Source organism: Rattus norvegicus, chromosome 19 (assembly GCF_036323735.1).
Source record: "Rattus norvegicus strain BN/NHsdMcwi chromosome 19, GRCr8, whole genome shotgun sequence".
NCBI lineage: Eukaryota > Metazoa > Chordata > Mammalia > Rodentia > Muridae > Rattus > Rattus norvegicus.
Genome location: NC_086037.1, coordinates 41506350 through 41518620, shown reverse-complemented (window position 1 = coordinate 41518620; position 12271 = coordinate 41506350). Strand labels below are relative to the sequence as shown.

The following is a 12271-nucleotide window of genomic DNA, read 5'->3' as shown; positions in this document are numbered from 1 at the left end:
AATAGAATTGAAGACCCAGAAATGAACCCACACACCTATGGTCACTTGATTTTTGACAAAGGAGCCAAAACCATCCAATGGAAAAAAGATAGCATTTTCAGCAAATGGTGCTGGTTCAACTGGAGGGCAACATGTAGAAGAATGCAGATCGATCCATGCTTATCACCCTGTACAAAGCTTAAGTCCAAGTGGATCAAGGACCTCCACATCAAACCAGACACACTCAAACTAATAGAAGAAAAACTAGGGAAGCATCTGGAACACATGGGCACTGGAAAAAATTTCCTGAACAAAACACCAATGGCTCATGCTCTAAGATCAAGAATCGACAAATGGGATCTCATAAAACTGCAAAGCTTCTGTAAGGCAAAGGACACTGTGGTTAGGACAAAACGGCAACCAACAGATTGGGAAAAGATCTTTACCAATCCTACAACAGATAGAGGCCTTATATCCAAAATATACAAAGAACTCAAGAAGTTAGACCGCAGGGAAACAAATAACCCTATTAAAAAGTGGGGTTCAGAGCTAAACAAAGAATTCACAGCTGAGGAATGCCGAATGGCTGAGAAACACCTAAAGAAATGTTCAACATCTTTAGTCATAAGGGAAATGCAAATCAAAACAACCCTGAGATTTCACCTCACACCAGTGCGATTGGCTAAGATCAAAAACTCAGGTGACAGCAGATGCTGGCGAGGATGTGGAGAAAGAGGAACACTCCTCCATTGTTGGTGGGATTGCAGACTGGTAAAACCATTCTGGAAATCAGTCTGGAGGTTCCTCAGAAAATTGGACATTGAACTGCCTGAGGATCCAGCTATACCTCTCTTGGGCATATACCCAAAAGATGCCTCAACATATAAAAGAGACACGTGCTCCACTATGTTCATCGCAGCCTTATTTATAATAGCCAGAAAATGGAAAGAACCCAGATGCCCTTCAACAGAGGAATGGATACAGAAAATGTGGTACATCTACACAATGGAATATTACTCAGCTATCAAAAACAACGAGTTTATGAAATTCGTAGGCAAATGGTTGGAACTGGAAAATATCATCCTGAGTGAGCTAACCCAATCACAGAAAGACATACATGGTATGCACTCATTGATAAGTGGCTATTAGCCCAAATGCTTGAATTACCCTAGATCCCTAGAACAAACGAAACTCAAGACGGATGATCAAAATGTGAATGCTTCACTCCTTCTTTAAATGAGGAAAAAGAATACCCTTGGCAGGGAAGGGAGAGGCAAAGATTAAAACAGAGACTGAAGGAACACCCATTCAGAGCCTGCCCCACATGTGGCCCATACATATACAGCCACCCAATTAGACAAGATGGATGAAGCAAAGAAGTGCAGACCGACAGGAGCCGGATGTAGATCGCTCCTGAGAGACACAGCCAGAATACAGCAAATATAGAGGCGAATGCCAGCAGCAAACCACTGAACTGAGAATAGGTCCCCTATTGAAGGAATCAGAGAAAGAACTGGAAGAGCTTGAAGGGGCTCGAGACCCCAAAAGTACAACAATGCCAAGCAACCAGAGCTTCCAGGGACTAAGCCACTACCTAAAGACTATACATGGACTGACCCTGGACTCTGACCCCATAGGTAGCAATGAATATCCTAGTAAGAGCACCAGTGGAAGGGGAAGCCCTGGGTCCTGCTAAGACTGAACCCCCAGTGAACTAGTCTATGGGGGGAGGGCGGCAATGGGGGGAGGGTTGGGAGGGGAACACCCATAAGGAAGGGGAGGGGGGAGGGGGATGTTTGCCCGGAAACCGGGAAAGGGAATAACACTCGAAATGTATATAAGAAATACTCAAGTTAATAAAAAAAAAAGAAAAAAAACTTTAATTATGCTAATACATTGTGAGCTCAAAAGAATTCTGACAAGCTTGTCAGTTTTAATTTGAGCACTCATTAATCTTATAAGTCAATTTGGTATCGTGTAAATGCTATACAAATGACTTATACAGTGAAAAAGTTAAATTAAAGAACTACCAGAAGACAGAAAGACCTACCAGACTCATTAATGTTGTAAAAATCCATCCTATCCAAAGTAATCTGCAGATTCAACATAATCGTCAAACTTCCAATACTGTTCTTCAGTGAAACTGAAAAAAACATCTTTTTTACTTTCATCATCACCATTTTATTAGTTTATGTTTAGTTTTCTTCTTTTTTTTTTTTTTTTTTTGGTTCTTTTTTTCGGAGCTGGGGACCTAACCCAGGGCCTTGCGCTTCCTAGGTAAGCGCTCTACCACTGAGCTAAATCCCCAGCCCCTAGTTTTCTTCTTTATAATTATAAAGTTTACAGGAAAAAACCCACAAAAATCATTGACATTAAAAAGGGCACAGCCTGAGCTAAGTCCCATCGCATTCTGAGAGTTTGATGGGTTCAGCAGGGCGATCCATTGTGACTGTTCTCTCACCAGGGAAAACAGTATAACCTGTCATATCAATAAATGCAAGCAGAGGTGCGGTTCATGTTTTAAAACTTTATTTTGTCTGAAAGTTAGCAAGTTATTTTAATATCAATATTTATGTCTAGAGAATTTATTTGAGTAAGAGTTCCATAAATCTGCTCCAAGTTTATCCCGACATCCACATAAGAAGTCTATTATCCCAGTCTCTACCTTCCCCATCTTCATTTTACTTATTCTTTTATCTACCCCATTTATCATGTTTGTCCAAACCTAGTTCATTTTTGTAGAGCTGACACGGTGCATGTGTGTGTATTCTAAGTGTCTCCAAGAATATATGTGATACAATATTCCATTTATCATGTCTTTTGTTGGAGTGGTTTTTTTAACTCAAAGTCAAAGTCTAAACCCTGCTCTTTTAACACTTAAATAGCATCACTTTTACATCACCTACTCCAAAACAAAATTCAATATGTCAAGTCTACTATATCTTTCATGGGTTTATGAAAACGTCAAGCTCTATTTTGATAATCAGTTTTAATGGAAAACAATTTTAATTTCATATGGAAATGCTGAGATTCCATAACCTAAGATATACCAACAATTCTGAATAACAGTAGTATCCCTGATTCCAAGCCATATTACAGAACTATGTACATGAAAACAGCCTGGTACTGACATAAAAACAAACTTGTTGACTAACAGAGTGCAACTGAGGGGCCACATGTAAACCCAAACTCATGCAACTACCTGATGCTTACCAAAGAAGCTAATGATTCACACTGGAGAAGAGACAGCATCTTCAAAGAAAGGTACTGGTCAGACAGAATAGCTATATGAAGAAGAATGAAACTCTCCTTAAGGCTCACCCAGCACAAAAGTCAACTCCAAACAAACCAAGAACCTTGGCACAGGACCTGATACCCTGAATGAACAGAGGAGAATGTATGGAATGTGCTTGAACTCAATGGCCCAGGAAAAGATTTTCTGTTCAAGATCCCAATAATGCAGACATAAAGATCAACAAGTAATAAATGAGACCTCATTCATGAAATTCAAAATTCCCTATATAACAAATACCAACTGCATTCCAGTGAAGAGGAAGCCTACAGAATGGGGCAAGGGGATCTTTATCTGCCATACATCAAGCAAAGGATTAATATTCAGAATACATAAAGAACTCTATAAATTAAACACCAAAAAAAAAACCCCAACTCATTAATTAGCCCTAAAGACACTCATTCCTGAAGTAGACAGAAACTAACAGAAAGACCTACAACCAGACAATGTGCAGAAACTGAGAGACTTGGAGCACTGACCTAACTGGGATTTCCACATCAAATCTCCCCTCACAAGGCCCAGGGGTCCATGTGGAAGAGAAGGTGGAAAGTTTGTAAGACCCAGAGTAATGGAAAGAAACAGTGTCTTCCACATACAACAGGACTGATGCATATTTGAATTCACAGAGACACCATGCCCAAGACCTGTACAGAGTCAAGCAAGACTAAAACCCACTGAAAGACAAGGCAAATGCAAAGTCCCATCCCAACCAAGAAACTATTTGCAACCAATATTTGCTGGGGAAACTGGAAATCAGTTTTCTCTAAGTCACTGACTTTGTCAACCACACTCCAGGGCATGCCTAACACAAAACAAACTCCCTTTTTTTAAACTATTTTGTTTTGTTTTGACATTTTTGTTTGGTTTCTTGCTTGTTTTGATTTTTGTTTTGTTTGAGTTGGTTTTTTGGGACAGGGAGAGAGAAAAAGAACATGAGGTTGGGTGGGTACAGAGGCAGATAGAATCCGGGAAGAGTTGGGGGTAAAGAAAACATGGTCAAAATAGATTGCATTAAAATAACTTATTTTTATAATCGTGTGTATGAGTGTTTTGCCTGAATGTGTGTGTACCATACATAGAGGTCAGAAGAGGGCACCAGATCTCCTGGAACTGGAGTTTCAGATGGTTATGAGCCACCATGACAGTATTGGAATTGAACTCCAGTACTCTGCAAGAGCGACAAGTGATCTTAATCACTGAGCCAACTCTTCATCCCTGAAAAAAAGAAAAGAAACAATCCACCTAAAAATAGCACATGGGACTGAACGATGCAGTCTTTTTTTTTTTTTCCTTTTAACGAGAAGTCTTAAAATATGACACGCAAGACTGGTGCTGAGCATGCTCAGTGGTCAGGCAAACGCAAATCAAACTACTTGATATCTTGCCCCAGTCAGAATGGCTAAGATTAAAAGAAAAATGATGGTGATCTTAGAGGGGAAGGGATGGGGTGAGGAAGGATGGGGGAGGGGTCTAGGGAGGAGGTGTGGGGAGGGGGGATGGGGAGAGGTGTAGGGAGGGGGTATAGGGAGGCGGGAAGCTGTGGGGCGGGGGTGGGGCAAGGGGCTGTGGGGAGGAGGTATAAGGAGAGGGTGTAGGGAAAGGGGATGTAGGGAGGGGTGTAGAGGGAGCATTGCGGAGGGGGTGGAGGGGTGTGGGGAAAGAGGAACACTCAATCATTGTTGGTGGGAATACAAACTGGTGCCTCCACTCTAGGAACCATTATGGAGGTTCCTCAAAAAGCTGAGAACAGACCTACCATGTCATCCTGCTATGCCACTAGACATAGACTCAAGGGGCTCTGCCTCCTGTGACAGAGATATCAGCTCATCCATACTCATTGCTGCTCTGTTCGACCTCTGCTCAGGAACCTGAAATAGGTTAGATGTCCACTGATGAGTGGATAATGAAAATGTCATTTACAGAATGGAATATTACTCAGCTGTTAAGAAAAATGGAAGCATGAAATTCTTGGGTAAATGGATGGAGCTAAAAACATTCATTCCAAGTGAGGTGGCCAGGACAAGCAGACAGACAGACACTTCTACTTCGTGCTTCCTCTCTTTTGTGGATGTTAGCTTTGACTCTGTAGGTATGTAATACTTCATCTGAAATACCATAGGTGTCAGGGGATCACTAAGGGGCCACGGGAGGGGGCTTTCAAAGAGAGGAGAGAGAGGGGGCACACTGGTATAAAGCGTTAAAAGGGAATGGTGAAACAGGAAGGGATAAACTGGTATGGGGAGGAGGACAGAGCAGAAGAGGGACACTGAAAGGAATGTTACACTTTCAGACAGAAGTCATATGGGAACTACTGAAGAAACACCTTAAAATAGCTCTATCCATGGACATAGAGAGATAAAATGCAGTTATCCTAGAATGTGACGACAGAGACTAACGAATAGCCCCGTCCGAGGAAGAAGACACTTCTTTTGTAGTTACTGCCCAGTAGACCACCAAACCTTACAGATGATTTCCGATGTTCTTGGCTACTGCCCTGAACTTGATGGGTAACACTTTATTGTCGAAGCACCACATACTTGTGTCATAGACTCTGGAGAAATCACGTGGGTACTGTCATGGAATCTTCATCTTACTGGCTAGCATTCGTTCTGCTACAAGGTGCTACATGTGCTGCCGGAGGAGAAAATAACCACCAATCATTCACAGATGTGGACCTTGCGAGCCACAGTAATGAGTGCTTGGCAAGACTCGCTCACTGGCGTGATAGCAGCATGGACGCTGGGGAGGTAACTGACCCCATTTTGATGATGCTTGAGGTCCACTACACAAGATGAAATTCATACCTGGCCCCACTGTTGGTCCAAGAACCTAGGGCTACACAGCTCATAGAATATAGGAGAACATATTACCGTTATTCTACGGAATGAACGTAAGTATTAAACCAAGTCCTCATGATTTATCATGGCATCCAGATATTAAGGCACACATTTGTACTCAGCACTTGGGTTTGCAGTAGATGATGGTGAACACAGAGACCCATAGCTGGACACGTGTAGAGAATTAGAGATGTAGAACCTTCAGCCCTAAAGGGAACATATACCCTATTCCTAATTCAAAGATTCAAGGCTCGTCGTAGAAGAGGAGGCAGGAAGACTACAAGAGCCAAAGGTTAACAACCATAAGGAAGAATTGGAGGCAGCACAAGTCTAAGGACCTTGGTCACTCAGCAAAAGAGCATACAGATCTGGATACAGGCTGGACCTGGAGCAGGAGAGATCACAGATGTGACTCCTCTCTGGGCCTGAAGGGGAGACGTGGATGGAGGACACAGGGTGAAGATCCTGGACTTGAATCCTAACTGGGACTTGGCATGTAGCTGGGATCTGTGTCCAGATAAACCAAGTCAGACTCATGGAGGGAGCTTACAAATGTGACTCCCACCTGAGGCTGGGCCTGTGGACAGGAGTGGACCAACAGCTGGAGTTCTGGATCAGCTGCAGCCCGAGGGCATGGAGATGCCCAAACTGGGGTTGTTTATGTCATTAGGATTATTTTATCACTCATTTTCCCCGCACTCTGCACTCATTTAGTGTTTCCGGCTGGCCTTATTAGTTTTTGTCTGATGGAGTAGAGTCACAATATTAACTTAGAGACTAGAACGCTGCGTTGTGTGCATAAATATTCTCTTCTGTAGCTTTACGAGCTCAGTAAATTAAGGTTGATCAAATCTTCTGAAGTTGTTGCATCTGTGACTCAGAGGATTCCATGCCCTGAGCCCTGACGCCCAATTTTGAGGAACTTAATGTTTGGTGACTTGTGTCTATTTTCTACAACCAGCCAAGCTGTTAATTAAACCCAGTGCAGCATCTCCATGGCAATGACTCTGGCATCAGGAGACCCACTGAAGACCTCGTACGACCAAAAAGGAAGCACTTTATGGTCACTATTAGACGTGACTGTGATGCTTGGCTAATTAATATAAAAGGGCATGAGGAGGCTGATTACATTTGATTTGGGTCTGGGTCCCAGACTCCAGACTATGACCCCATATCTCCCTCTGAGTAGACACAGCGGACTTTAATTCACCTCTTACTTCCTCTTCTTCTAGCAGTGAATGTGTCTTCTGTCCTGGTGCCTCTGTGTCACTGGGCTTTCTCAGGAATAGAAGAAGGAAAAGAGCAGCTCATTCATGGATAGCAGACATCTTCCTTCAGCTGACACTATTAACACCAGGACACAAGATTAAATGTCTACCAACAACAACACATAGGTTTTCACATCTCAGGTAAGAAAGAGAGAAGGCTGGTGGGTCTAGCCTGAAGGGGAGCCAATAACAAAAAGAAGAAAGCCACATTTAAAGATGCAGGTTCCACACCACGTTAGTCAGGAATAGTTAACCTTGAAGTGAATTTCTACAAAACTAGACTCATGAATTCTGTACCTGTTCTAAGCTAACTTAATTGTTGCTCTGCCTTAATTTATGTAGACCTCGTCATTCAATTCAGCAAGTCACTCATTTTAGTTGTGAGAAGTTAAGTAATAAACTTTCCACAAAGTGGAGAGAGGTGCAAGGTAAGATTTAGGCAAAAAATTAACACAACACGGTGTTGATAATTCAATAAATGTACAAATATCTGTAGCTGAAAGGGGTAAGGGATCCGTGCATTCTGGAAACACAAAACTACAAACAGGCAAGAACAAAGGCAGAAATGCACGAGAGCAGACAGGTGGATTATAAAATGCAAGAAAAACTTCTATGCGAAGAGTGAAATGCCATGAGTCAGAATCACAGTGAGGAGCAATGTCTCCCAGACAGAGCAATCGATGCTAACGCGGTTAATCTGCTTCCCGCCCTTACTATCATCAACTTCCCTTAAGATCAGCCATGGCTGTAACACTCACAGCTCTGGCTTCCTAAGCCCCTTTTGTAAGTGATGAGAATTAGCCGTGCCCTGAGGAGTACTCGTGGAGCTCGTCCTACCAGTGCTGTTCCTAAACCAAAAAAGTGCAAAACGCAATGTGCATCTTCCTCGCAAAGCTGCCAGCCATCCCACCCCACCCTTTCTCGGTGTATCAGTTCTTTGAGAATTTCTTACGATGCATATTGATTGCATTCAACTCTTTACCTCGCATCCTCAGACTGTCTCCTCTTCCCAGCCCACACAACTGTCTTTATTTAACCCATCAGGTCCAATTCGTGCTGCGCAAATACTCTTGAATGTGTGACCCTCACTGGAGTGCGGGCAGAAAACTGACCTCCCCTCTCCCAGCGCTAATAGTTGCCAGTACCTCCTCAGCTTAGGGTGGTACTTCGTGCTCACCTTCCCTCCGTGCTGAAATTTTTGCTTAGACAAGAAGGCAGCATCCTTTCCCTCTCCATGATGAAGCAACTTACAGAAAAGGACAGCCGCTAAAATTTGGTCCCTGGTAGCTTCTGCATTAATTTTCAAGGTGGTGGTGGTGGTGGTGGTGGTGGTGGTGGTGGTGGTGGTGGTGGTGGTGGTGGTGGTGGTGGTGTGTGTGTGTGTGTGTGTGTGTGTGTGTGTGTGTGTGCGCGCGCGCACATATATCATATATGATATAGATGTATAGATACTATATATGTAAATATATGATCTCTATTAACCCCCACTAGCTTTGAGAAGCATGAATTGCTCATTTCACCAGAATGGTTAAAAAATCAGTTACAGGATTTACATCGGTGCAAGTCAGAGTCAGAAATAAAGCCTGAATCTGTCAGGACTCAAAGCACATCTTATCCCTGTGTTATCTAACTCTGCATGAGGGTTTGCAGAAATTCACTAGCAGGCCAAGAATTTTAAGAATTGGAGTTAGGATGGTGAATAGATTTACCAAACTATCAGTCAGTAAAATGCTCTATGTGAGGCTTTGGGCAAGGAACCAGAAGAGGGAGTAGGGGAAGAAGCGGCTATCTGTCCCTCTCACAGGTTTGAGGGGGGGTTAAGAACAATTATAAAACATAGCACGTCAGAAATAAGACAGCTCTCCCGCAGAAGCACAAAGAGCTATTGTGTATTGCACTGGAACTACTTGCTTGGATTAGAATTATGGCTGCTATACAGTGTTCAGACTCATAAATGCTGTACCCAAAATGCTTTGGTCACACAACAGATAAAAGAATCGAAGATGAGTTTAAAACATTGTTTTCCAAGAATGTACACAAGTGCTTCTAACCATGTGTTATGTTTCAAGCATCCTAATTTTAGCAATAATCTCTTCCTCTTGAAGCTTTGAACCATGAGTAAACAGATGCCTTAGAGCAGGACCTATTTATATATTTATTATGACGGAACATCCAGTGTCTGGGAATTATTGTAGTCACATAGCATTTCTCATTACTATTTGCCAGCTTCCATTGAGATCTCTCCTAAGGTAGGCTACGTTGTCAAACTATTATTAATAGTAGTAAAGGTAATAATTTTAATTGTTTTTAAATGTGATGCATACATAGATACTATACCTTCCTCACTTCCTTCAGTACCAATGTTCTAGAGAGAAGCGAATGCATTAAGCTTCGGAATAACTAAACAATGCAACTGTAAACCCAGGTTCTCTTCCACTCCTTTTCCTAATTTCTAAACCTAGATTTGTCTTTAAGGTTTGCATGAGTGACAACAAGGCCATGTGACACATACATGCTTAAGATGAATTGATACTAAGCCATCCTCATGCCCAAGAAGAAAGAGATCTGAGGACACTGGGACTCTGGGTTCTCAGAAGAGCCCACCCAGAGCTGAGGCCGGCGATGACACGGCAGCCTTGCAAAATCATTAATAATAATTTGCTGAGAAGCTGTTAAGTCCTTTACGTGACTTAACACGCAAGAAAGCTGCATGTGTTTACGATATTTATCACATTCACATCTTTCCCTCAGGGGGTACAAAATGTAGTTTAAAAAAAAAGCTAGCAGAACAATCCACTCCAAATTCAATTCAAAAATTAAGAGAATGTCATATCAAGTGACTCATTTCATGCCTGTGTGAGGTCTGAGGAGGAAAGAATTCCTTTTATTGGGAATTACCCAAAGGCTTGGTGAGTGTGTGGTTTGAATGCAGCCTAAATACAAAGCATCAATAAATAAAAACACGCATCAGCTAAGTTAAACAAGCAGAGACAAGGAAGCACCACGTCCCCCTTTCCTGTCCTGTGAGACACACCCCTTCAGAAGAGCAGGGTGGGCAGCTCAAGTGAAACACTTTGAAATAAGTAAAGAGTTTGAACTATGCAGTAGCCAGGAATAAAATCTTCTGAAGGAATTAATGTTATAATATGGTTTATACATAAGAAGATCAATCTGCCATCAGGGGACAACGTGGTGAAGACATAGGGGAAAGGCAACTTCGAGGGAGGGAGGGAAGTGGTAAAAGTTGGCCAGAATCCTCTAGAAAGACGGAGTTCTCTCTGAGGGAGGACAGACCCTCAGAAAAGAACTGAGTTGCAGATACAGTGATCTGTCAAGACTTTAAGAACGTTGGGGCTGTGTTATCAGAGCTACTGTGGAGACATCGCCTCGGGTGCAACCCCTTGACTTGGAATTTTCATTTCTTGGACAAACAGGAAGCAGGAGGAGGAGTGGCAAGTTTAGAAGAAAACCCTGGGAGCGCATGCAGCATGGCTGTCGGTCTCCCGCGCCTCTCTAAGGTGTAAGGATCTCTTCCGCGCCCCTCACCATCTGGGGCTGATCTCTGATGATACAGCCTCCATGGAGTGTGTAAATGAGACTGTAGTCAGAGAGTTTGTCTTCCTCGGCTTCTCAGCTCTGGCCGAGCTCCAGCTGCTGCTCTTCGCCGTCTTCCTGTTCCTCTACTTGTTCACTCTGAGCACCAACGCTGTGATTGTCTCCACCATTGTGCTAGACCGAGCCCTCCATATGCCCATGTACTTCTTCCTTTCAGTCCTGTCCTGTTCTGAGACCTGCTACACCTTCGTCATTGTACCCAAGATGCTGGTTGACTTGTTGGCTCGAAGGAAGAGCATCTCCTTTCTCGGCTGTGCCATCCAAATGTTCGCCTTCCTCTTCCTCGGCTGTTCTCACTCCTTCCTGCTGGCAGCCATGGGTTATGATCGCCACGTGGCCATTTGCCACCCTCTGCGCTACACGGTGCTCATGGGACACAGGGTATGTGTGGGGTTAGTAGCTGCCGCGTCTGTCTGTGGCTTCACTGTGGCACAGATAATCACATCCCTGGTGTTTCATCTACCCTTCTGCTCTTCCAATCAACTCCACCACTTTTTTTGTGACATCTCCCCTATTCTCCAGTTGGCATCTCACCACCCCCACTCCACTCAGATCACCATCTTCCTGCTTTGCGCTCTGGTCCTGGTTATCCCTCTCTTGTTGATCCTGGTATCATACGTTCACATCATTTCTGCCATCCTCCAATTCCCTTCCACACTGGGCAGGTACAAAGCGTTTTCCACCTGTGCCTCTCACCTCATCGTTGTCATAGTGCATTATGGATGTGCCTCCTTTATCTACCTAAGGCCTAAGTCCAACTACTCCTCAAGCCAGGATGCGCTGATATCAGTGTCCTACACTATCCTAACCCCACTATTCAACCCAGTCATCTACAGCTTAAGAAACAAGGAATTCAGATCAGCTCTTCATAGGGTTATAGGAAGAACGGTTACCCTAAGACAGTGTTGAATGTTTTAGGTCCTTTTTTTTCTCTCAAATAACTAAGAATAATGGACTGAGAGGGAAATTCTCAGAATGGGAATAAGTAAGCGACGGAACCTCATGGTCAGAATAAAGAATTTTAAGTTACAATTTTAATGAACTAATTGAACAACTACCAGTATACAAAATTTGGTGTATCTGATATCGCCAGTTAATGCTCTCATGAGAAAGTCAGGAAACATCTACCTTGGTGTTTCTTTTTTAATTAATTATTTTTTAAGTTTTTATTCAGCTATACTGTATGCTGATAATATCAGGGTATCTGATGAATACGACTGTCTCATGCACTGGGACAAATCTAAGTTCAAAGCCTATTTTAGTCAACATTCACCATGTGG

The 12271-nt window shown here is 43.0% G+C and overlaps 1 protein-coding gene across 1 annotated transcript; it reads left to right on the top strand.

Annotated features, from left to right (window-relative positions):
* The first annotated feature begins 10955 nt into the window (after positions 1-10955).
* On the top strand, positions 10956-11900 carry Or10k2 (olfactory receptor family 10 subfamily K member 2). Its single transcript, NM_001000537.1, has one exon. It carries the CDS (start codon positions 10956-10958, stop codon positions 11898-11900), a length of 945 nt encoding a protein of 314 aa, NP_001000537.1.
* The last annotated feature ends 371 nt before the right edge of the window (positions 11901-12271 follow it).